This window comes from Pectinophora gossypiella, chromosome 20 (genome assembly GCF_024362695.1).
Source record: "Pectinophora gossypiella chromosome 20, ilPecGoss1.1, whole genome shotgun sequence".
In the NCBI taxonomy this organism is placed as follows: domain Eukaryota; kingdom Metazoa; phylum Arthropoda; class Insecta; order Lepidoptera; family Gelechiidae; genus Pectinophora; species Pectinophora gossypiella.
This window is the reverse complement of record NC_065423.1, coordinates 7,984,034-8,009,288: the sequence shown is the minus strand read 5'-3', so window position 1 is coordinate 8,009,288 and position 25,255 is coordinate 7,984,034. Positions and strand designations below refer to the sequence as shown.

Below are 25,255 nucleotides of genomic sequence, written 5' to 3'. Positions count from 1 at the left end.
CATCCCTCAGTTTTCGTTACGATGTTATTAACACCTGTATACTGTTTTAACCTATTTTCATATTAGTGGATTCAGCATGTTCTCAACGGCCTCCGTGGTCCAGTGTTTGAGCGTTGTGCTCACGATCCAGAGGTCCCGGGTTCAAATCCCGGTGGGGACATATCACAAAAATCACTTTGTGATCCCTAGTTTGGTTAGGACGTTACAGGCTGATCACCTGAATGTCCGAAAGATGATCCGTGCTTCGGAAGGCACGTTAAGCTGATGGTCCCGGTTATTTCTTACTGATGTAAGTAAGTAGTCGTTACATGATTCATGTCAGGGGCCTTTGGCGGCTCAATAGTAACCCTGACACCAGGGTTGATGGGGTTGGTATTCCATCTCACAACCCACACGATAGAAGAAGCATGTTCTCATGTCCGATCGCAACGGCTCCTACTGGCTCCAATGATGGACTTTCCAGGCTACGTTCCCCAAAAATAATATAGATGGCGCTGTTGAGATTTAACGTGATAATTACCTAGAGTAGTTTCCTAGGTCAAAGGATAAATTATGAAATTCTTATTACTAAATAAAGACAGACCTAAAGATATCAAAAAAGTTTTCTTTTTTTTCTATTTAATTTATTTATGAATTTTAATAAAGAATAATGTAGTTATAATTGCGTAAGGTTACTTTTTCAAACAAACTCCATAGTAATTGACGTTTAGTAAAAAGTAACTGATTTGCCTAGTTGCGAAACTACCCTATTGCTATGCTTTGGGAATACACGCGAATGAAGTGGCGGACAAAACAGGTAAAGGTGGTCACCGTGTATAATAGCCTGGGCCTCTGGTCGCTGCAGCAGCTCGGCGTCGGAGGGGCCCACGCCGAGGTGCGCGCCCATGTCGTTGACCATCGCCGCCTGCTGTTGTTGTTGTTGCTGCTGCTGCTGTTGTTGGCGCTGGAAACAACAATATCGTGTCGTTGTCCAAAATACAATCATTATTGTTAATTACTTGAAGACATATGTGGAATGGGGCATGGTGGAAACGATCATATTTCTTCATCATCATCTTCAGCCCATTAACGTCCCCACTGCTGGAGCACGGGCCTTCCCTATGGATGGATAGGGAGATCGGGCCTTAAACCATCACGCGTGCCCAGCGCGGATTGATGGTTATTAACGACTGCTAATGCAGCCGGGACCAACGGCTTAACGTGCCTTCCGAAGCACGGAGGAGCTCGAGATGAAAACGTTTTTTTTTTGTGCTCACCCATCCTATGACCGGCCTTTGCGAAAGTTGCTGAACTTCAACAATCGCAGACCGAGCGCGTTTACCGCTGCGCCACCAAGCTCCTCCATATTTCTTCAACCCTTGTTTATTAAAACGTTTTAGTAATTGAATACATTTTCCCTTAACCACCGACCGCCATTTCCCTGTCATTCCGCAATCCTCTCTTTTCTCTCGCTCACTCCTCGCCATGTTTCACACACTTTTACGTTACGTTTCATTCGCCTACCATCATGGTGTCTATCATCCCCCTCAGTATTTGGTACGAAGCCACCAACACCCTGACTCCTGTGTATGACTGGTGGCTGTACCCACCCCTTTTGGGAGTATATGTCAGTGAATATATACCTGTTGCACCTGCAGGAGCTTGTATAGGAGCTCGTGCGGGATGTGCGGTGGCTGCTGGTGCGCCTTCTGTTGCTGCTCCACGCTCTTGTTCAACATCTGCAATATTACATTACGTTTCATTAGTGATCCCAATAAGGGGATACTAGTGGTCCTAATACGTGATACTAATCAGGGTATAAGAAAACCTGGGGTGTTAAAAAGGCCATATCGACGCAATTCATCTAAAAAAGCAATATTGCTATTTGACATTTGTGTGTAAGTAAGTGCGCAATGCAAACAAATGTCAAATAGCAATATTGTTTTTTTTAGATGAATTGCGTCGATATGGCCTTTTAACCCCCCGGGTATGCGCAATAGTGACATTCAAATATGGCCTTTAAGTCGTGCTTGCGTAATAGTTTTGAATATTTGAATTAGTCTGTGAACTTTGTATTTATATATTACATACATATAATCGTATTATAATTATCAATGTATCTTCGAATTATATGAGTCAGGAATAGACTATAGCTCAATGCAAACGGTTGTTTCTATTTACGAAAATAAAGTCTCCTCATAATATTGACAACATAAGTTAGATAGCTCGGTGTCAGCAAGCTTTGGTCTTAAATGGCCGTATGCCGAAGGGGGAGCGCGCGGATCGTTTGTCTCGCTCGCACTTTCGGGTTAGACGGAACATGGTATGAATGAGATTTTTCTCAGAAAGTATATGTAGTGTATGTAGTGTATATGTAGTGTAGTGTATGTAGTGTCCTGTCGGGAGTGTGTCCGCTCACCTGCAGCAGCGTCATGGGCTGCGGCGGCGGCTGCGCCCGCGCCTGCTCCGCGGCCACCGCGTGCCCGCCCGACACCTGCGCCAACTGCAATACATTACATATACACTAAAACATTCCTATTTTACACGTTACACTCATTTGTACGAAAAACTTAAAGCAGTCTCTTCATACTCGGTGCAGTTGATTATTAATGCCAAAACTCACACAAAAACACACTTCTTCTTATCTCGTGTTGGTTGTGAGGTGGATTACCAACCTCATCAACCCTGGTGTCAGGTTACTGTTAAGCCGCCAAAGGCCCCTGACATGACTCATGTAACCACTACTTACATCAATAAGTAGTAACCGGGACCAATGGCTTAACGTGCCTTCCGAAGCACGGATCATCTTACTTTCTGATAATCAGATCATCAGCCTGTAATGTCCTAACCAAGGGAGCACAAAGTAATTATTTTGTGATACTTCCCCACCGGGATTCGAACCCGGGACCTTCAGATCGTGAGCCTAACGCTCAACCACTGTACCACGGAGGCCACTAAAAACACACAATAGCAAAATAATCGTACACTAAAATTGAAAAGTAAAATCTTTTGTTTCTTTTTGTGATTTGTGACATAGCCACTTTCGGCGTTTTGTAAATAAGTTTTCATACCGGTCAGTAGCAAAAGGCGCCGATTTACAACTTTATACCACAGCATTAAAGTCCAGGTATGATTTTGAAGCACCGCACTCCGCGGTACGATTTTCGTCTCGTCATTTTCGAGCCACAAGAATGCTTCCGTGTTTATGTCGTACAGTCATGAGCATTATAATGTACCCACTTTAGGACTCTGTCGCACTAACATGAGTGAGACTTATAGTTCAATTTATCAAAAAAGTTAATATGACATGGTACCAAAGTGTATACATATTATTGCTCGTGACCGTACGTATGACGTACCAGTCGCTTGAAGGCGGAGAGGTCGTGGTCCGGTGCAGCATGCTGCGGGGTCTGCGGTTGGGGCCGCAGGCGAGCCTCCAACTCCTCCAGGCTGTGGATCTTGCCGCCCACTGAGTTCAGCTCTGGAAATTGTAGGTATTTTTTATTACTGGAGCCGTCGTGATAGAGAAACATGATCTCCCAGCTTGTTATTAGCAGAAGCAAAAGTCGTGAAATTTTAACTCAACTTTCAACAGTCTTTCTATGTTCCTGTTATACAGGGTGCTAGTGACATCGTAACGAAAACTTTGAGGGATGGTCCAGACCATGTTTCTGATACAAGTAGGTATGGGTGTTAGTGACACCGTAACAAATATTAAGGGGAATGATTCAGATCATGATTCTGAGTTGATACCATGTGGATTTTTCCGTCGCAAAATTCGTGTATTTTTTTGTGGTTTTTTTAGATTATTTTCAATTTTATACTTAATGTAGTATAGTATACAGGTTGTTATTGACATCGTAATAAAAACTTTGGGGAATGATTCAGACCATGATTCTGAGTTGATATCAAGTGGATTTTTCCGTCGCAAAATTCATTATTTTTTTTATTTTTTTTTTAATTATTTTCAATTCTATACTTTTGCGACGGAAAATCCACTTGATATCAATTCAGAATCGTGGTCAAAATTACCCCTTAAAGTTTTCGTTACGATATCACTAACACCCTGTATATAGAAAAACTATCTAAAAAAAAGACGATGTGCTCTAAACATAAAAAGCGTTTAACGGTAAAGCGCGTGGACAAGAACAGCAGCAAGCTTCTGATATGTTTTCGATATTATGATAGTCGACATACTTGCTCTGTAGGTCGACTGTGGGTTATAGAATAGAAATTGTTTATTATAAAAGGACGCCACACGCAAAAACAAGAAAATAACATCACTTTAAATTTTCACAGAACAATTACAAAAAAGCATAGAGGTGTTCGTCGAAATGATCATAAGGTGGTGGTGGACGTCCTGAGATAAAAGGGCCTCACCCAGCACAAGTCGAGGCGTGAACCACGACGCTAGTATTGTGGACCCTGCTAGGTGAGGCACGAACGTCGTGTTTCATAAAGGTTATAGTATTGAGTGAATTTGAGTATCGATAATGCCGACTCTAAAGCTTTTTTTTTTTTGAGGAATCAAGTGCACTATACATTGAAAGCGTTTAACGGTAAGGCGTGGACGTTCATCAGCAAGCTTCTGATATAAATCAGTTGTCGACATACTTGGTCCGAAGGTCGGCTGAGGGTCGTAGTAGTGAGTGTCGGTGTTACCGGGTCGCGGCTCGGCGCTGGCGTTGGCGCGGCGCAGCAGCTCCAGCAGCGAGGGCGGGGCGCCGCCCGGCGAGATGGGCGCGAACACGCCCGCCGCGGCCCCCGCGCCGCCCACACCGCCCGCACCCCCCGCGCCCGCCGCCGGCGCCGGCTCCAGCCGCGTCGAGCTATCCAAGTCTGGAAAATGGTAAAATGACATAATTCCGAAATAATAATATTAATAACATTGCCAAGAGAAAACAGAGATACATACAGGGTGTCAGTGACATCGTAACGAATACTAACGGGGATGATTCAGACCATGATTTTGAGTTGATATCAAGTGGAATTTCCTGTCGGAAAATTTAATGAAAATTTTAGTGCTTTTTGAAATTGTGCGTTATCCCGTTTTCACAGGATGCGCTCACCTAAACTAAAGGAATGACAAGTCTGGTTTTTTTACAGAAGCGACTGCCTGTCTTACCTTCCAACCTGAAGGGAAAACCAATCAAGCTAATATGGTTTGAAATATTATCATTTATCCAGTTATCCTAATTTATTATTACAATATTTATGTATGATACTCTAAACCGGCGAGCATGCATGAAGTCTTTGATGACAGTGGAAGAATCGAAAGTGGTGTGTCAGGATAAATTCAAGATAAATTATAAACTTCTGATTACTAAATAAAGGCAGATCTAAAACTAAAGAAAAACATTTTCTTTTTTCCATTTAACTTAGTTGTGAATTATAATCATGAAAAACGTAATAAGTCCGACATTCTATCACGTTTTTCCATGACGTCACAGTGTACTTCATACCATATTAATTTCGTGTTTTGACGTTTAGTAAAAAGTAACTGATTTGTCTTTGATGATAATTACCATCAACAATATTGTGCAGCAGTCTCTCGTAGTGCTTGGCGTCGCTGGTGGGACTGTCGCGGCGGAACCAGCGGCTGAACCGACTCCCGCCCTCCGCCTCGCCGCCGCCGTTCTGTCAACAACATTATTGTTAATACACTATTATTATTAATAGACTGTTTTTCTTGATTTTTTCTTGTCTGACATCAAATCAAAACCAAATATTCTTTAATGCACATAAAACAATTCAATATACACAAAAAGCATGACAATACAAAATGCGTCCTTATTGCTGCTGTAATAAAATAAAATAAAATAATTTTGTGATTTGTCTCCACCGGAATTCGAACCCGAGACATCCGGATCGGGAACCCAATGCTCAACTACAACAGGTACAGGCTGAGAAACACGATAAAATAGGAAGTATAACTGCACTATACGTATAAACACTACTTACAGTAAGCACATCAGGTATGGTGTCGAACTTGAGGAACTCGTCGAGATTAAAGTCTGGTTGTTCGTCATTCTGCGCCGGCTCTTCAGGTTTCGACTCCACGCCAGAATCCTTGTCCTGGAAACAACATTGTTCGTATCAATTTATAATACTCTATTACAAAACCGAAAACATTGAAGAACTCATGTCTCAAAACGCTAGAAAAAAAAGCTGGGTCCACATGAAAAATGAACATCGTTTTCCCGATAAAAATCTGTATTCTTATCACCCATTGCGTATCATGTTCGCTATTGTAGACGCGGTCTATATGAGGTCGCTGCGAAACGACAAGACATGGGGATACGATACGCATATGTGGACCCGGCGCAACGACTCCTAGCCACAAGGCCAGTCGCACATTGGACGCGTGCACGTTAGGGAATGCAATCCCGATATCGCGACATCTCGTCCAATATTCGGCATTAATCCTGAAGCATAATATGACGAGATCCCATTCGAGATTGACGGGATCAGGCGAATTTCCTTGAGTATAAACTTTTTGTTTTGAGTATGCTGATTTCCAAAGAAAACTTAATCATTTATTTAGTAATATTGAAGAATAAAGGATTTTGTTGTCTTTAACCTCATTATCACAAACAAGCATTTTTCATCCTTTTCAGCTATCCTAACTTTAAATTTTTTTATAAACTAGACGAGATTTCGAAAATTTCGGGAACTCGCGGGATTGATATTTCTCGAATTTTCGATCTCGAGTCGGAATTGCATTTCCTAGTGCACGTACAAATACGAGCGCGCACGCTGTTTGCGGTCACGTTTTCTTACGTATACGCAGTCGAATTCGTGCGGAACCGCGTCTAATGAGCGACCGGCCCAGCGGTAACCCACTAGACTGTATTCTATGTCAACTGTGTATGAGATAGAACGTAGCAGCGGTACATACATTGGTGGTACTAGTGTCGGTGGTCGGCGCGGGCGACGCGGCGGCCTCGCTGCGCCAGCACTCCGGGGACCGTGACCCGTTGTTGTTGTTCCATTTCTACAACCACAACAGAACTCTCACGAGTTTGTACTGGACTACTGATTGTTCTACTGCTGCGGCTTGACTTGTATTGCTGGTTATTTTATTCTGTTGTTTAGGCGTCTTCTAACCACAACGACGTGGTAAGACAACCATTTGTCTTTGTTTATGTATGAATACTGAAATCTACGCTTGATAAGCTTTACCAGAAATTGACTAATTAATCAGTCGAATAATATAAGAACTTGTGTTGTATGTTACACAGAATAAAATGCTGCATCACCGAAATATTTGCCACGATACTTAAAAATTATCTGACTTGAGGCTTGCTGTTCAAATACCTCAAAACCTGTTCGCAGTTGGTTTTTACCGAGCGTGTCTTGTTAAACATAAGACGCCTGTATCCGCGATGGGGTAGGCAGAGGTGTAATTGTATACCTCTAGAGGACCAGCTGCGTAACACAAACTAGACAAACTACTATGTAGTCATTTTGCGATCAAGACATTTTACTATGCGGTCAATATAATATGTAGGTAAAATGATATCTAGTAGCTTTGCGATATAGTCTTTATGTAGGTAGTCATATTGCTACCTAGACAATCTGAGACCAACCCAAGTTTCACGTAACGGGGGCGAGCCTATTGCCATTAACCGGGCACAAATCCTGGGAACCTCGATGTAAGTGTTCTCCACAGGGCTATCAGATATTCCATGTCGCAGTTACAACCGCAGTGAGTGAGTGAGTGCAAAGTTCGAGGAGCAGTGTGGTCCTATCTATAGTACACAACATAGTGAAGTGTCACATACCTGCAGCGCTAACAGCAACATGATAAAATATTGTCAAGGTCATTTTATCTATTCTGACAATATAATTATTATTATATTTTATTATTTTTATTTATTGTTTATGTATGTGTGTAATATGTGTGTATGTTTATATATATTTTTATATTATTTCTTTAGATAAGTATATATATTAGTATATAATAATTATTATTCTTTTTTAGTTATGTTGGTATCACTATAATGTTTATTGCACCAGCCCGTGCTCCAATGCATAATCTTCTTTCACCCTAAGGTTGCCTGGCAGAAATTGCTGTTTAGCAATAAGGCCGCCTATTGTGCTTATGTTTTATTCGTTGTTGTGCAATAAAGTATTATTGATTGATTGAATTATGTCGTTTTGTCGATTGGTGGTAATATGTGAACCCAAATAAGTCATGTCGTTCTGTCAAAATACAAACAAAATCACATGGCATGCATGTTAGGGGAAAAAACTCGATCGATTTTATCACGTTGCGCATGTTAGCCCTGCTGGGCATATCTATAGTATACATATATATGTAGTGGGGTGACATACCTCAGTCTCTTTGTTAGTGGCGTTGCCATTCTTCTTGGTGGGCTCCTCGAAGCCGCGCAACTCTATGGTTTCCAGCTGCGAGGTCGGCCCACCGCTAAACCTGCACACGAACACAGGTTGTGAGAAGCTGCAGTAGCTTTAGGCGGATGAGACGTTCGTTACGTAAAAATTGACGATTCAAAGTGTAACTATGTTACCTACTGAATAAAGATATTTTTGAATTTGAATTTCAACACATAACATAGACATGACCAGCCTATTGCTGAATAGGATAGTCTCCAACTAGTCAAATCAGTTACTTTTTACTAAACGTCAAAACACGAAATTACTATGGAATTTTTATGAAGAAGCAACCTGGGACGTCATAGAAAAACGTAACCAAAAGTCGCAATTATTATTACGTTTTTCCTTATTAAAATTTGTAAATAAGTTAAATAAAAACGAAAACGTTTCTTGTCACCTTTAGATCTGTCTTTATTTAGCAATCAGAATTTCATAATTTATCTTTGACCGAGGAAACTACCCAATTGTATAAACATATTTTTTAAGAACGTCAAAGTTCCTGTGCCGAGGTTTTTCTTGCAGCTTATTTTCCCCGGCTATACAGTTGTGAGAAGCTGCAGTAGTTTTAGGCGGATGAGAAGTTCGTTATGTAAAAAAATGACGATGCGAAGTGTAACTATGTTATATGGGTCGTTCTTCTTTTTTATCGACAATAAAAAGACATTTTCTCGATTTATCGGATTTAACATCTTTAAAATTATAACGGCAATAAATATTTTAAAACATCATATAAAGATGTGTCTGTAGAGGACTATTTAGTGGTTCTCTTTATCTTGGTAACATACTTTTCTTTGCAGGCGCATTCCAAAAAAATATTGTGACAGAGTGGCCCTTTTCATCGGAGACAGCATTTCAATTTACCACTCTGTCACATAATTTTGTGAAAAACGATCAAGCTACGTTAATAACTAATTGAGGAACCGATTAGTATTTTGCTTGTATTTTGAGTATTATAAGATAACTATATTTTTGGACAATCAAAACATGAAATAAAATTCTAAAACATAACTTATCAGAAGCAGAACGAAGGACAGATCATTGTCGATAAAAAAGAAGAACGACCCATATAACCTACTGAATAAAGATATTTTTGAATTTGAATATACAGGATGTTTGTTAGTGACGTCGTAACGAATACTGAGGGGGATGATTCAGCTCTGAATCTTTTTGAAGGACATCTCCAGCCTAGAAGGACTTCTAGGTACGTTCTTCTACCAGCCCTACCACCAACCTTCGCTTTATATACTGCTTTCGGAAGGTATAGAAGAAAAAAAAACTGGAGATTGCACTTACCATTCGGGTTCATCTTCCTTCTCAAAGCGCCGTTGAGAATAGCGACCACCAGATCTACGGTTATCCTCCCTGCAATATTCACAATTCAATTAAAATTGGTCTCTAAATTTATCCGGATTGAAATTAATTGATAGTAATAGAGTTATTGTTGAAGAAAATCACAATTAAGAATAGAATAGAAATTGTTTATTATAAAAGGACGCCCAAAGACAAGACAATAACATCACTTAAAATTTTTCACACAATAATTACAAAAAGCATAGGAGGATGTTCATTAGAATGATCATACGGTGGTGGTGGACGTCCTGAGATAAAAGGGCCTCACTCAGCGTCGTCGTCAACAAGTCGCGGCGTGAACCACGACGATTAATAACTTATTCAAATTCAAAATCAAATATTCTTTATTGTACCAAAATAAAAGAAAATAATTACAAAAGTTTTTAAATCCACCACAGGCTTTGTCAAAAAAAATATTTTAATTCAAAATATTTATTTCGGAAAGTAGTCCGTGTTATGTTAGTAACAGAAACAGATTAACATAATAATAAGCTACATGGGAGAGGCTCGAGTCACCGATGCCGCGGGCAGCTATGTAATGTAGACGACAGGTCGACATGGCAATTCTCTAGTGACGTGACGTTTTCAATATCGATATATTTTTATTATGTATGTAACAAAATGTGAATAAAATAATACCACGTTTTCATGTAAGTTAATATTTATTCATCATCTAACGTATCGCTACAAAAACTTAAAGAATCTTCGTCACTGGTATCTCCGATTTTTATAATAAAATCTTCCATTTCATTTTCCATTCCCATGTCTTTTTCCCAATATTCATTTTAAAGGTTCTGGACGAAGATGCAACCGTAGCCATTTTTAAAACACAATAGTAATAAATTATGTGAGCGAGATTATAATCGATAAACGCGCTGCGCGGGTGTGCGGGGCGACCCCGCCTCCGCGGCTCACCTCATGCCCCGATTGCCATGTCGACCTGTCGTCAACAGTAACCTGTTTAGGTTTAGCGATGTTTGTAAACCAATTTATGTGTAATTTATGAAGTGTTACATAACATAACACATACATAAACAGCCCATATACGTCCCACCGCTGGGCATAGGCCTCCCCTCAATCAACCGGAGAAAGAAGAATGAAGTGTTATAAATTAAAAAAAAAACGCTCAGCAGCGGCGAGTCGTACCGGTCCACCAATGCGCTCATGACGGTATTGGGGCTGACGCGCGCACGGCGCAACAGAGACGCGCAGCAAGAGGGTATTGGGTACAAAAAGAGTGTTATATTATACCTGTCGCGCGTCTTCTCGTTGTTAAATCGTTCGTCCCGTTCCCTCTTGATGTCAGAGGAGTAGGAGTCACGCCCATACGAACGCCGCTCACCGAATCTTTGAATACATACAACATTTTATATTACTACTTTTGGAATATAAAATTAAAAAGGATAATTATACAAACCCAATCAAAACCCAGAACGCAGAGCCCTCGTGAGCAATGCTGACCCACTAGATCATGGTATAAGAACACCAGGTATGCTCAAAACTGACAGCTAGCACTTCAAGGTTAACCCAGCTGACGTCATCCAACCCTGTGTTGCCATTTCGTAAAAAATAATTACCCACGTCCAATGTTTTTAATTTACTTTGCAAGGAAATTTTGTACTTTTAGTAAAATAATTACGTACACTTTTAATGAATTTTACATATGTGACAAAATAATAGTCATTAAATACATGCCTAAATACATTAGTCAGTAATTCACTTAATTTTCAATAATAAAATTTACATCCTTGGAATGTTGGAGATAGCAATTGAATGGTAACACTTACGTCATCAATGGGCTAGCAATGGCGGCTTGTCATAGGATTGAGCATACTTGCGGGCCTCGAACCGTAAGCACGCGACTCTTTCTCGCCGCGACAGAGATCGTCTGTCTCTTTCTGTGCAGTACTGTGAGAGAGTGACGGGTGACGTATGTCAAGTCGAGAAAGAGTCGCGCGCTTGCGGTGGTAAGCCCGCTGGTATTCTTATACAATGCAGTGGACTACGAAGGCGGTTATTTACCTGTCAGAGTTGTTGCGCTCGCGCGGCGGGCGGTACGGCTCAGCGCCACTCGCGGTCCACTCGCCCTCCTCCCACGCCGCGTTCGAGTCCCGCACCATGATACGACCCGAACCGATACGACGACCTGTCACAGCAAAAAACAAATATTCTTATTCTATTTTATTCTATACAGGGTGTTCGTGACATCGTGACGAATGCTGAGGGGGATGATTCAGACCATGATTCTGAGTTAATATCAAGTATTTGTTTTTTTACTTTATTTATTTCAAAAATTTAGTACACACAGTGATTATGCTAACTAGCATCGTTAAACCATGGTTTGTGTCGATGCTAGGTATCTACGATGTCCGTCTTACTTTATACATAGATAAATACGTAACAAAAACTTGTGGGTAAGCAATAGGTAAACAAACATTTTATGCAGTTTGTGTCTCGGCTACGTATCGCAGAGCGCAAGCAAGTGGAATTTTCTCACTCACTAATACTCTGTATAGCAATCACCTGCGGGTTTAGCACCGTAAATACGCGACTCTTTCTCGCCGCGACAGAGATCATCTGTCTCTTTCTGTGCAGTACTGTGAGAGAGTGACGGGTGAGGTAGAGGCGAGTCGCGCGCTTACGGTGCTAAGCCCGCAGGTTTACTTAAACGTCAGTGTCAAACAACATCCACGCTAAATTCTTCTTTTGACCGAGTAGGAAACTAGGAGGACATATCCCCATTTAAACGCGGTAAGAACCCGTTATTATGTGCTTTAACTAGGAGGAGGGAGATGGAAAGTATTAGTTGGACAGAGAGGGTCACTAATGAGGAAGTGCTAGTAAGAGTAAGGGAAAAAAAGCAAATATTGAGAGTTATTGAGGACAGATGAGGCAAGATGATTAGACACTTAATAAGACACGACGAATTTATTAAAAACATCATAGAAGGGAAGCTTCAAGAAAAGAGAGGAAGGGGAAGACAAGAGTTTACATGGAACAGATTAAAGAGTAGGCGAACGTCGTGTCTTATAAGGCAGTGAAAGAATTCGCCTTTTACTTTGATAGACATAAATAGAGAATGCTATACTGACAAGAGGGTGGCTCTTAAATAACTGATGAGGAAACTAAGGCCCCTCACACACTAGCGTTTTTCGAGAATGGTCGTCATGCTAGCGTACGCACAGCGTCGACGCGTCTCCGGCGCTGGCCGACTACCGAACGCGGGTTTACTCAGCGTCGCGTCGAAGGTAGGTCGCGCGAGTATGGGGGGGGGGGAGAGAGAGGGGAATGCGCGTACCTATTTTAATCTAGGATTTAAATGTTAGCAGGCATTATACAATGAATGTTAAGACTTAATACATCCACCACCTGCATCTGCTGTTTAATCTAGGCCGTCGTATTGAACGTCCAGAACTACAGAGTTTCGACGTTTTGAAACGCTTAGCATTTTGATACGGCCATAGAAATTGCTTCCAATCAGATTATGACGTCACAGGCTTTTCAGAAAGCATAATAATAAAGTTTGCGATCGTGTTTCACTCTCGATCGACCTGCGTTACGGCGACAGCATAATGTGACCATAGACGTTTTTTTTTTGGTTAAATTTGCCCAGAGAAGGAGCAGGCAAAGGAACATAGCCATACAGCCGGGTCAAATGAAATTTTTCTTCATGAGATTTCTTGATTTTGTTTTCTTTGTCTTCAGTAAATTGTTTTCGAAGGCCGAAGTCATTTCTTTTGTTTAATTTTTTGTCTTCATTCATTTATTATTTAGTCAAATATCAGGATTTAAGAGTCTTCAATCGGGAATAGAAGTCTCAAATCAGGAATAAGAGTCTTAAGTGACCATAGACAATATTGTTACCCACCCTGGTCAGGCTTGGTGGGCGCCGCTGGTAGCGGTGACTCCGGTCTAGTGCGGGCAATGTGCGGCGGCGCCGGGTGCGGCGCATGCGCTGTAGCAGCCGGCGCGCCGCAGCCCGAGGTGAACGACCTGCGTTGCGGGGACAGCACGATGCCGCCGCCGTGGGTCTCCGACTCCTTGCGCACGCGCTCGCGCGGGTCCGCCGAGCGACGTTCGCGGTCGCGCTCGCGATCTCGGTCGCGCCCATACACACCCTGGGCAAGTTGGAAAATTATATAAGTTTTGAGGTACGGTGTGATTGCAGCGCTCGCAGAGTGCGGGAGATCTCACTCCACTCATCGTTTGTCCACTGACTCAAATTAATTTAATTAATTGAAGTCTTTATTTAGTAATCAGAATTTCATAATTTATCTTTGACCTAAGAAACTATCCAATTAACAAATGACATTTTAAAACTTACCTTATGATTTTCACTAGGAGCATCCCCTCTTGCCCCTCGATCTTCCTCATTGGGTGAGTCGGAACGCCGCTTCAGCACACTCAAATAAGAAAACATATAAGATTAAAATAGCCCGATCATATACCGAAATAATAATATTGAGAAGAGCTTTTAAAAATGACGACCATACTCTTCATCGCGAAGATCTGGTGTAGCCGAGAGTGGTTAGTTTGTCGGGCTGACCACGACGAGAACCATAAGAGAGGCGATATTGTAAGATAGCTTCATCATTATTAATTTAAGAGCCACACTCTTGTCGGTGTAGCATACTCCATGCTACTTTTTTAGGGAAAATAGGGCAGTGGTTTCCCTCTTGCCTTCCGCCAAAAGAATAAGATAACTTAATCTTTTATAAAAAGTGCCTTATTGTAGATGTGCTGCATGTGCCATTAACTACTTGACCGACAGAGGGCTCTCAACCGATAAGATATCCTAGACTCTACATAAAAATATATTGCTAAAACGTCATAACAAGAAATTACAACGGAACTTTATAAAAACGCACGCTATTCTACAATACTTCCTGTATCTAGTCGCCTACATGATAAAGAAAACTCGCCAATGATACTCACAGCGCAAGCGCCTCGCAACCCGCGAAGGCGTTGTCGAGGTTGCGCTTGACGAGCGGCGAGTTGCGCAGCCGCAGCAGTTCGTCGCGCGTGTACGTGAGCGGCCGCCGCGCCGGGCCCACGCACAGCACGGCCGGGTCGCCGCCGCCGCCCGCGCCCGTCCCGCCTGTCTCCTCTTCCTCGTGACCTGGGGATGCAGTCACTTATTATAATACTGCAGATACACAACTCACATCCGTTGAGGATTATGCAAAACCAGAATTCACCCGATGAAGACTTGAAGCGTAGCATAAAGAATATTTTTACGTAACTCTCCGCCCGTACCAATACATATCGGGCGCCGAGCTAGATTTACCATTCTAAGATCATCATCAGCATCATCATCTCCTACTATTACTTACTATCGCGTTTTTGACAGGTCCGATTTTTACAGAAGCGACCGCCTGTCTGACCTTCCAACCCGCGATGATGAAATGAATTACGATGTTTTCTTTCACCGCTGAGCACGTAATCCAAACATGAATTCGAAAACAAATTCAACAATCATTGGTTTAGGCCTGTGCTAAATTCGAACCTGCGACCTCAAAGTGAGAGGCAAGCGTACTACCAACTGGGCTACCACGGATCACCAAAATACGTCACTTCATTTTATTAAATAAATCACAATATTATTAACATACCTAATAGATAACATAAACAGCCTATACCCGCCCCACTGCTGGGCACAGGCCTCCCCTCAATCATCCGGAGGGGGTATGGAGCATACTCCACCACGCTGCTCCACTGTGGGTTGGTGGAGGTGTTTGGGCTAGTAGCCCGTGACCAACGGTTTATGTTTTATGTAACAGATAAAGCTCTCGGTATTGGGTTGGTACGACAAAACCGCGACTAAAATCATATCGGAATGTGATTTTTCAAAATGGCGCACATGGTTTTCGCTATATCTATACATAGATAGCCCGTAATTCCTGTAGGCGGAGGAACAAATCGCCGTAGAAGGTTCTATAACTCTATTAGCTGCATAACGGATGTCTCCCGTCTAACGTGTTGGGCTAATTATAGTCAATGAGCTGATAAACTGTGACTGATGCAGTTTATTATATCTATCTCAGGACGCTAATAGCCAGTTAGTATCGTTGCAAATATACTGAACGACAACCTATAGGTATCAAATGAGAGTTTACTTGAAACATCAAAACAGTATAACAGGGTGTTAGTGATATCGTAATATCATCATAATTGATATCACGTGGTTCCAGGGATTTGTGCCCGGTCAATGGCAATACCAATGGCTCACCCTCTATTACATGGGGCTTAAACACAGCTGGCGAGGAGTAGGTGTATATACTATACACTTCTGCCTACCCCTTCTGGTATACAGGCGTAACGCTTTGTTTTTGCACCTTAATTCCCGTCTGCCACCACCAATTCCACCACCAGTGGTAGAATAGCTACCTAGCAGATAGAACTTTTTAGTACCGTCTACCCCAATGGTGGCAGAAGCAACTAGTTCTATTTATCCCCACTGGTGGTGGTAGAATTGGTGGTGGCTGACGGGAATAAAGGATTTTGCAGAGTAAATAGTGTGTTTGTAAAAACAAGCAGTCTATGCTGCGCGAGCAACTTCGTTGGGTGTCGCAATTTGATTGTACTTGTCTTTAGTATAAGATGTACTAGTATAATAATATGTGGGATTAATGTCGGGACAAACCCTTTTAGGGTTTTCCGATGTTAATTATTTAAAATGTAATTGTTAATTGTATCTATGATAAATAAATAAAATAAAAAAATAAATAAAATATCACAAAAATAACTTTCTGAACCCAGTTAAGACATTAAAGGCTGATTAGACCTAATTGTCCGAAAGTAAGATGACCCGTGCTTCGGAAGGCACATTAAGCCGTTGGTCCCGGTTACTATTTACTGATGTACTAAGTAGTCGATACATGAGCCATGACAGGGGCCTTTGGTGAGGGGGGGTTTAAGATGAGGTTGGTAATCCAACTTTAACCCACACGACAGAAGGAATGGTTGCAAAAACGTAGGTACTATAACGGTTACTCCTTATCTAACAGCGTGCTAACAACACGGTTGAGGTAGGTCGTAGATACGTGAGTCACGTCACGTACACGTAACAGTATAGCGGGACTAGTATAATAGGTATATTAATTAAGTATAATATACTTAGTAGCTGCAGTTGAAATGTGCATCAGTGCCAAAACCAGTGATGTGCTGGTCCCGGGAATACTCACAATTTTTTTTTTTTAAATAATACTTTACAAAGTTTCTCTTAGAATTACTTAGCATACATGAAAAAAAAGAACATAATAAAGAAATGAGTTCAAAAACTATTCCGAATGGAGCTTGCAGGCATTATGCTTTCAAAAGTTATCTCACATTCCTTCATCAAACATGCTATCGAACTAACAAACAAATCACAATGTGGCGCTGATTCAAGAACGGAGGTGAGCAGCAAAATGGGAATGTTCCTGTCTTAAAAACTCTTTACGAGATTTGCTTCGAAACTTCTATAACGCCTCGACCATTATAGACGTTGGTCTAACAGAAAACTCGGTTAGGCATGGGTACGGTCACGAGCATTAATATGTATGTATTATAAATACATAAGTACTTTGGTACCATGTCACATTAACTTTTTTGACAAATTGAACTGTAAGTCTCACTAAATGTCAAATATGTTAGTGTGACAGAGTCCTAAAGTGGGTACATTATATTGCTCATGACTGTACTTAGTACATCTTGCGATGAATGTACCTCTTGACTACCACATTGAGATATATTCGTGAGCTTATGTTAATGTTTTTTTTTCTTTAACGCCATTATTACTGTACTGATCAAAAAATATCTTTAGTCAGTAAGTAACATAGTTACACTTTCAATCGTCATTTTTTACATAACGAACGTTTCATTCGCCTAAAACTACTGCAGCTTCACAACTCGGAAAAGAAGCTACAAGGAAAATCTCGGCACAGGGCCCTAGATGTTATTTAACAATTTCAAGGACAGAACGTCTAATGACGTTCCGATTCCAAGGTGTCATATTACCTATTATGAATCATCACCCATGATCTCTGTCCGTGAAAGGGTTAAAAAAACTGATGTCTTATAAGTCAAGTCCTCTCCAGTATTAATGGTCTTCCGGCACCAGACACACAGTCATGTTTTTTATTTACTGCCGATACCCATGGCCATTAGCGAAAGGACGTATAAAAGCATAATATCTACCTACAATGCTGGTCTTTTGAGCTGTCAACCTGTCACACTGCTTTATACTGTATTTGCGTTGCTATATAGACGTGTACGTTATCGTCAAGCTTCCGATCGCTCGTGGCAAAACGACGCTCCATTCGGAACAATTGCGTCGTGTACGGTCACGAGTGCTAATATGTATACACTTTGAAACTATCTTATATCTTTGGACTTCGTATCAACAGTGGCTGCAAGTTGTCTTTGATTACTTGTGGCTCTGCCCACCCCATTAGGGATTACGGGCGTGAGTTTATGTATGTTTATGTATGTTTGAAACTATGTCACATTAACTTTTTTGACAAATTAAACCGTAAGTCTCATTAAATGTCAAATATGTTAGTGCGACAGGGTTCTAAATTGGGTAAATGATATTGCTCAAGACTGTACTGGGTTCAAGATAAAATTATGCAATACTGATTACTAAATAAAGAAATCTAAAACTAACGAAAAACATTTTCTTTAGCTATTTAAATTATTTATGAATTTTAAACACGAAAAACGTAATAAGTCCGACATTCGGAATTTTCTATGACGTCACAGTGTGCTTTTTCAAACAAATTCCATAGTAATTTCGTGTTTTGACGTTTAGTAAAAAGTAACTGATGTGACTAGTTGAAAACTAGCCTACGACGACGTGACAAAACCGTCTCATTTTATCGTCGCACGCAAGAAACGGCGAAAGTTAATCCTCTAATTTATTCTGAATATCAGTGTTGTTTTTGTACCCGTTAATAGGGTTTTAAATTTAAATTGTTCGTTAGACATACATGCATTATTCACGCCCGTCATCCCTATTAAGGTGGGCAAAGCAACAACTAAATCAAATGACGACTTGTGATACAATGGGATAGGAGCTCGGTGACGCAGCGGTAAACGCGCTCGGTCTGCGATTGTTGAAGTTAAGCAACTTTCGCAAAGGCCGGTCTTAGGATGGGTGACCACAAAAAAAAATTTTCATTTCAAGCTCCTCCGTGCTTCGGAAGGCACGTTAAGCCGTTGGTCCCGGCTGCATTAGCAGTCGTTAATAACCACCAATCCGCACTGGGCCCGCGTGGTGGTTTAAGGCCCGATCTCCCTATCCATCCATAGGGAAGGCCCGTGCCCCAGCAGTGGGGACGTTAATGGGCTGGTGATGATGATGATGATGATAAACTGTATGGTGATATGATATACGATCATGATCTATCATAATTAAACGCGAGTAGACATAGGAACATAGAACAAAGAATAATACTACGTATAGAACGGTAATTCTCCGCCCCGCACCAATTCGTATCGGGCGCCGACCTCACTCCCTCTGAGTCTTATTTTAGTCCTAAATAGCCGTAAGCCGCTAAGGAGTAACGGAGAGAGCGTGCGGACTGCGTCTCGCTTGCTCATTGTTCTGTAAGACTGATAGTTTTGTATCGACTGACAGCAATGATTATTACTTATCTAGCATGTAGGAAAAGAAACAATCCCTCTGTCGGTTTTCACGACATGCCCGGAAATAAGCAGCTGAAAGCTCATGTTTATTATTCGAAGCATGTTAGTCATTATATCTTGTATGAATGACAAGTCAAGATCCCATTTTTTTTCAGACTATAATTCCTCTCGCTTGTTTACTGTTTGAATGGAAAGAACATTTAATTAGCTATAGCACTCTAATGCCCATTGCAACCTGTTGGCAAGTCCATAGAAACATGTAAACAACTCTATTATTCATGGTCAAGGTCTTTCGTATAATCCTACTTTTAGAGTTACCCTATATGTAGTACTACATATTGTTTATTCTAAGCCAGAAGCGAATGGTCGCCTTATAGTCTATACTTCGTAAGCGCCTGTATAAAAAAATCACATTTCGATGTGACTTTTGCTAACAAACACATACTAATTTCCTACTTACCAGGTAAAAAAAAGCGCAGACAATTTGAGAAAAGGACATTATGCCCCGAAAAGTTATGATCTTAATTTTTAACCAGGTTAAAATTAATGAGGGACTTCCAATCCGTCGTTCTTAAAAAAAAAAACATGGCACTGTACAGAATACGCGTAAGTAGGTAGATATATTTACAAAATTTGAAGTCAAGGGTTATGAAGGAAATTATGACAAGTCAGGTAAAGCTCTGTAAATAAAAAAAATACTGTGAAGCTTATCTGGCAGAATTATATTGATTATGTTATAACAACGTGAGTAGATACCTTCTTCTTATCGTGTCGATGGCAAACTAAATAGAATCGGCCTAATACTTGTATATACCTAATATATAGAATAAATATTAGCCATCTTCCCTCAAGCAGGCTTGAAAATAGAGAAACTAAAATATATCTTATTTTCCACAACATCTAGTACCTATATCTAGTATACGACCGACTATTTAAATGTAGGTGTAGACATAAATCTAGGTAGACGCGACAAGCGGTGGCGTGTGACAGCGACATCAAAATACCAGGAGCGCAGAAATCAGTGGAGTTATTTCTGGCTCCTTGTTACGAGTATACTCACACAATTTATATAATACCGTAACGTGCATATACGCGTTCTTAGATATTACAAAACATAAGCTCACGACTACGTCCCACTTGGGGTAGTCAGAAGTCCATCGCAAGATGAACCAAGGACCCACACCTCACCGAGCAAAAACCATCTTACACAGATTGGAAAACCCTTTCACCACAATGGCAAATAAGTTCTCATATGCCATGAATAACGAAGAAGTAATACGCAACTTTTTTAAACAATAAAAAAGTAAAAGCTGACGTCACTTACGCCAGGACACGCGTTTGACGCGTTTGGAGGGTGGTCCGGCGTGGACCCTCGGCGGCAGGTGAGCCGGGACCTTCCTGAGGGCACTTTGGTACCGCAGCAGGAACGCGTGCACCGCGCACTTCACCGGCGACACTATGTTCTCCACCGAAGCCAACACAGACGTCTTCCCGAGACTACCGCCCGAAGCCTTGCGCGCGCGACGCTTCGCAGCCCTAGAACCGGTCCTACGCCGCCGCCTGCGACTCTTCTTCGTTGCCTCAACAGGCACCGGTACCTCCTTGCTAACCATTTTCAATATGTCGGACAGCGCCACGACAAAATGGCGGCCAAACAACACGATAACACTAACTATAAAAATAAAACTAACTTATGAACTAAACGATCTAGATTAAAATAAAAATTAAAACTATTCAATAAAACGATTATTAAAAATATATAACACAAAAACGGAACAACGAAAATGTTCAAACTAGACTGTCTAAGAGACACGATCTTAATAGCGAGCGTCAATGCACGGCACACGAAAATATTCTAGAGAAAATCACTGGGGCAACGGAAAAAGATGGAGAAAATTTCTTCAGGTCGAAACTTCCGCGGTAGTCGCGCAGCGCACGGATGCGTCTCATAGACTGACTTCTACACAAAGCAAGGTCACTCACTGTCTTGGCGATATGCAGCTACCCTCAAAACCTGCGATATTCTTTCACAAATCCGATATAAAAGTACGAAACTACCTTAAAAAACAAAAGCAAAAACAGAACTTGAACTTTCCGTTGTAACTCAAATGTAGAAAAACGATTGTTGATTACCTACACAGGTCAATACATCTCCACTAATTAACAAGCTAACTGCGAAAATGCAATACGAATGCTAGTACAACTATACAAGTACTCTGAAATAAAACCTAAATGATTCATAAATATTACAGTTTTTCGCCTTGATAACGAAAACGAATCATGAACCAAGAACATATTCAATTGTGTTTCTACCGAGGTAGACAGCCATAGACTCCCAATTACTACAGTTACAGTGGTATTCAAAATACAAACATAGCGGTCAAACACATAACCCTCCTTTTTGCTTCCCCGGAGTCGGGTAAATAATAGTATACCCGCTATAGTTTTAATATCATTTAGAATCTATAGATTATATAAAATACTGAAATTATTCAAATGGTTTGTCTTCTAATGTTTTGGGATATAATCCCAAATTAGTTTATCTATGTCTGTATATTTAAAGCGCTGCGCAAATCACGATAGATACCAAATAGTACAAAAATATATTCTATGTAACAGCCTCCGTGGTCTAGTGGTTAGAGCGTTAGGCTCACGATCTGGAGGTCCGGGTTCGATTCCCGATGGGGATATTGTCGAAATCACTTTGTGAGACTGTCCTTTGTTTAGTAAGGACTTTTCAGGCTTGAATCACCTGATTGTCCGAAAAAGTAAGATGATTCCGTGCTTCGGAGGGCACGTTAGGCCGTTGGTCCCGGCTATTAGCCGTATAACACCTCCACCAACCCGCATTGAAGCAGCGTGGTGGAGTATGCTCAGTACCCCCTCCGGTTGATTGAGGGGAGGCCTGTGCCCAGCAGTGGTATATAGGCTGTTTATGTATGTTATGTATATTCTATGTCTCTTGATGATATTAAAGCAACACTTTACCTACCATAATTTGTATAAAGCCATGTTCATAGTCGAATCAACACGTAATTCTTCAATTAATAATACATGTTAAGTTCTGGGCACTATGACCTACTTTCGCAAACACTGCAATATGCATCAGCCCTATATTCCGTACAGCTAGTCTGTTTAATTAAATAAATTACCTAAGTTTGCCTTCGTATTATTTAAATAAATGTACTCTATTAGATGAAAACACTATTTACGACCTCCCATCAATAGAATTAAAAACAAAAAAAAACAAAAAATCGGGCATGTGTTCAATTTTTTACATATACACACGTACATAAACACACGCAATATTCCTAATGTAGTTGACAAAACCACAAATGGGAGATTATGCTAGTGACAGAAACTCGTACATTAAGTAAACAGAATCAGCGCCCGCGGCACGGGTACTGCGACGGCGTGAATTATATCGACAGCTTCAATCATTCATTTGCGGCGTTGGTTGGAGCGATATAATTCGCGGCGCGCGGCTTAGAAGCCGTGCCGCCCGTGCATGACCCAATTTCGCAACCCACCCTAATACATAAACATGCACCATCCCTTTAAAGCAGTGCAAAGGGGAACGCAAATTGCGTGTACTAAAACATAGGGGAGTCTACCCTTGACCTTCATATCCACTGTTCATATCCCTACGGCATTGCCTCCTTGCATACTAAATAAACAAGGCAAATTAGTCCCTTATGTAATACCTAGTGCTCATATAAATAAATGGCGTATTTAAAGGGAGATTTCAGCAATCTAATATAATGTAATTTGCATCTAGGTAAGGGACTAGACAGTTAAAAAAATATTTAAAAAAACATTTTATCGTTTTTTGATTCTTCTTTTCTTTCATCGTGTGGGTTAAGAGGTGAATTCCCAACCCCAGCAACCCTAATCTCATTTTTATTATCGAGCCGCCAAAAGCCCCTGACATGGCTCGTGTAACAACCACGTACTTACGGTCATCAGTAATTAGTAACTGGGACCAACGGCTTAACGTGCCTTCCGAAGCACGGATCATCTTACTTTTGGACAATCAGGTGATCAGCCTTAGGCTTACGTATACGTAAGCCTACCTACCGGGGGCCTGTTGTATTTCCTAATGTTTATAGTCCTAAAGTCGATTTTCCGAACATCATTTTCCTAATATTTAATTGTACTAATGTTCGATCATCCTAAATATTGATTATCCTACCGTAATACTTGTCCTAATATTCTTTAGTTCTAATATTAATGTCCCTAAAGTTTGAAATTCCGAATTTTTCATTCCCTATATGATCTATTTGACATATTTTGGTTAGTTGTGACCATCGAGGCCCGAAGGGCCGAGAGGCGGCGGTGAAGATTTGTTTCGTAACGACAGCAGTCACGGGTGCGAGCGAAGCGAGCACGGAAATTCGCGGCACCCCGACACTGTAGATATAGGTTACGAAGGCTGTATGGCAGGGGGCGAGCAAAGCGAGCCCCCTGCCATATAGCCGAGTGGGTTAGGTTACTTGTGACCATCGAGGCCCGAAGGGCCGAGAGGCGGCGGTGAAGGTTCTCTATTGTATTCCCTAAAATTTCTTATCCTACTTTTTATTTTCCTTCACATTTTATTTAGGACTATACATTTTAGGAATATAAACGATTGTAACTATGGACATTAGGGCTTACCATCATTAGGATGAAAAAAAATAGGGCAATGAACACTAGGAGTTAACAAAATTGGACTAGGATCATTAGGACATTCGATACTTAGGACTAAAATGTGAAGGAAAATAAAAAGTAGGATAAGAAATTTTAGGGAATACAATAGAGAACCCCTACCTACCTACATAATACCTACATAATTTCATTTTATTTTCTTCAGTTAATTTACAGCATTAATAATAATGAATAGTCACTGATTATAAACTAGTAGCCATTTAAGAGTAACCACATTATAGACAATTATGCAATGTAAACTTCAAAGATGACTGCAAGATCAGCTTACAATACAAAAGAAAAGCAAATCCTATAAGAAAACATACTGCAATATAATCTCTATTTTCTATAAAATGTTACATTTTGCATATCTGAATAAAATATATTTATGCAGAATTGTAAATAAAGCATCAAAAATAAACAGCTAAACACTTCTTGAGTATGCAGTTTTTGTGACCTACATAGGCTACATACAGGATTAATTAATGCTCCAGTGACATTCTTTGTTGATGATATTGGAAGGCTCACTATCCAGACATCATGCAAGTCCAATAAGATTGCAATTTGAATGCTTTTTTTGCTTAAACGGTGGAGGGTCTAGAAAAATCGAGGTAAACGGCCAACGTCGTCAAATGACTCGCGTAAATCGCAAGCGATTGTTGAAAGGGTACGCGCTGGAAAATAAACCAAAATAGTACAATCAGACACTCACCTTCGTGGTTCGGGCCATCCTTCGCACTTTCTTCGCTCGGTTTCTCTCTCAAAGATGACAATAGGCTCACAGCTGACATAGCTTACAATTCTTCCACACAATTTCTCAGTCTTCTCTCAATATATTAACTCTACTAAAATTCTAAAATAACTTTACAATATTTACAAAAGTCTTTAGGAAATTACTCTATCACCTATGTATTGTTTATATCACAGACTTTTCGTTTCTCAACAATACGGATCAAAACGTCCACGCACGAAAATACTATCAATATTTACAAGACTCTAGGTATAATAAACTTATTTACACACTAAAAACTAACGGTTATCAGCTAATTTTAACAAACGCTCTAGCGGTCAGAATATACTCATAACTAAAAGAATTTATCAGTTTTCGATGCAAAAATATATAAAACGTCCGCCATATGCCTTTTGAGACCTATATTACTTGACAAAATTCTAAACGCAGTGGAAACATAGATTTTTCTGAACGCACGATGTTCAA

General features: G+C 40.7%; 1 protein-coding gene across 5 annotated transcripts in view; it reads right to left on the bottom strand.

Moving 5' to 3' along the window:
• The window catches only part of LOC126375985 (eukaryotic translation initiation factor 4E transporter-like), a 45,319-nt gene extending 20,132 nt beyond the window's left edge, over positions 1 to 25,187 (bottom strand). The window contains exons 1-17 of one of the 5 annotated variants that reach the window (XM_050023117.1): positions 21,121 to 21,334; positions 20,681 to 21,028; positions 14,665 to 14,848; positions 14,054 to 14,132; positions 13,598 to 13,847; positions 11,752 to 11,875; positions 10,981 to 11,076; positions 9,673 to 9,741; positions 8,317 to 8,416; positions 6,878 to 6,973; positions 5,941 to 6,054; positions 5,505 to 5,616; positions 4,642 to 4,818; positions 3,339 to 3,460; positions 2,399 to 2,482; positions 1,623 to 1,718; positions 811 to 943 (exon numbers count right to left, since the gene is read on the bottom strand). In XM_050023117.1, the coding sequence (XP_049879074.1) occupies positions 811 to 943; positions 1,623 to 1,718; positions 2,399 to 2,482; positions 3,339 to 3,460; positions 4,642 to 4,818; positions 5,505 to 5,616; positions 5,941 to 6,054; positions 6,878 to 6,973; positions 8,317 to 8,416; positions 9,673 to 9,741; positions 10,981 to 11,076; positions 11,752 to 11,875; positions 13,598 to 13,847; positions 14,054 to 14,132; positions 14,665 to 14,848; positions 20,681 to 20,969 (2,125 nt within the window). In that variant the 5' untranslated portion in view covers positions 20,970 to 21,028; positions 21,121 to 21,334. Of the gene's footprint in view, positions 1 to 810; positions 944 to 1,622; positions 1,719 to 2,398; positions 2,483 to 3,338; positions 3,461 to 4,641; positions 4,819 to 5,504; positions 5,617 to 5,940; positions 6,055 to 6,877; positions 6,974 to 8,316; positions 8,417 to 9,672; positions 9,742 to 10,980; positions 11,077 to 11,751; positions 11,876 to 13,597; positions 13,848 to 14,053; positions 14,133 to 14,664; positions 14,849 to 20,680; positions 21,336 to 24,751 lie in introns of those variants that run through there. The other 4 variants (XM_050023118.1, XM_050023121.1, XM_050023119.1 and 1 more) reach the window with 4 other exon arrangements.
• Positions 25,188 to 25,255: the final 68 nt, after the last annotated feature.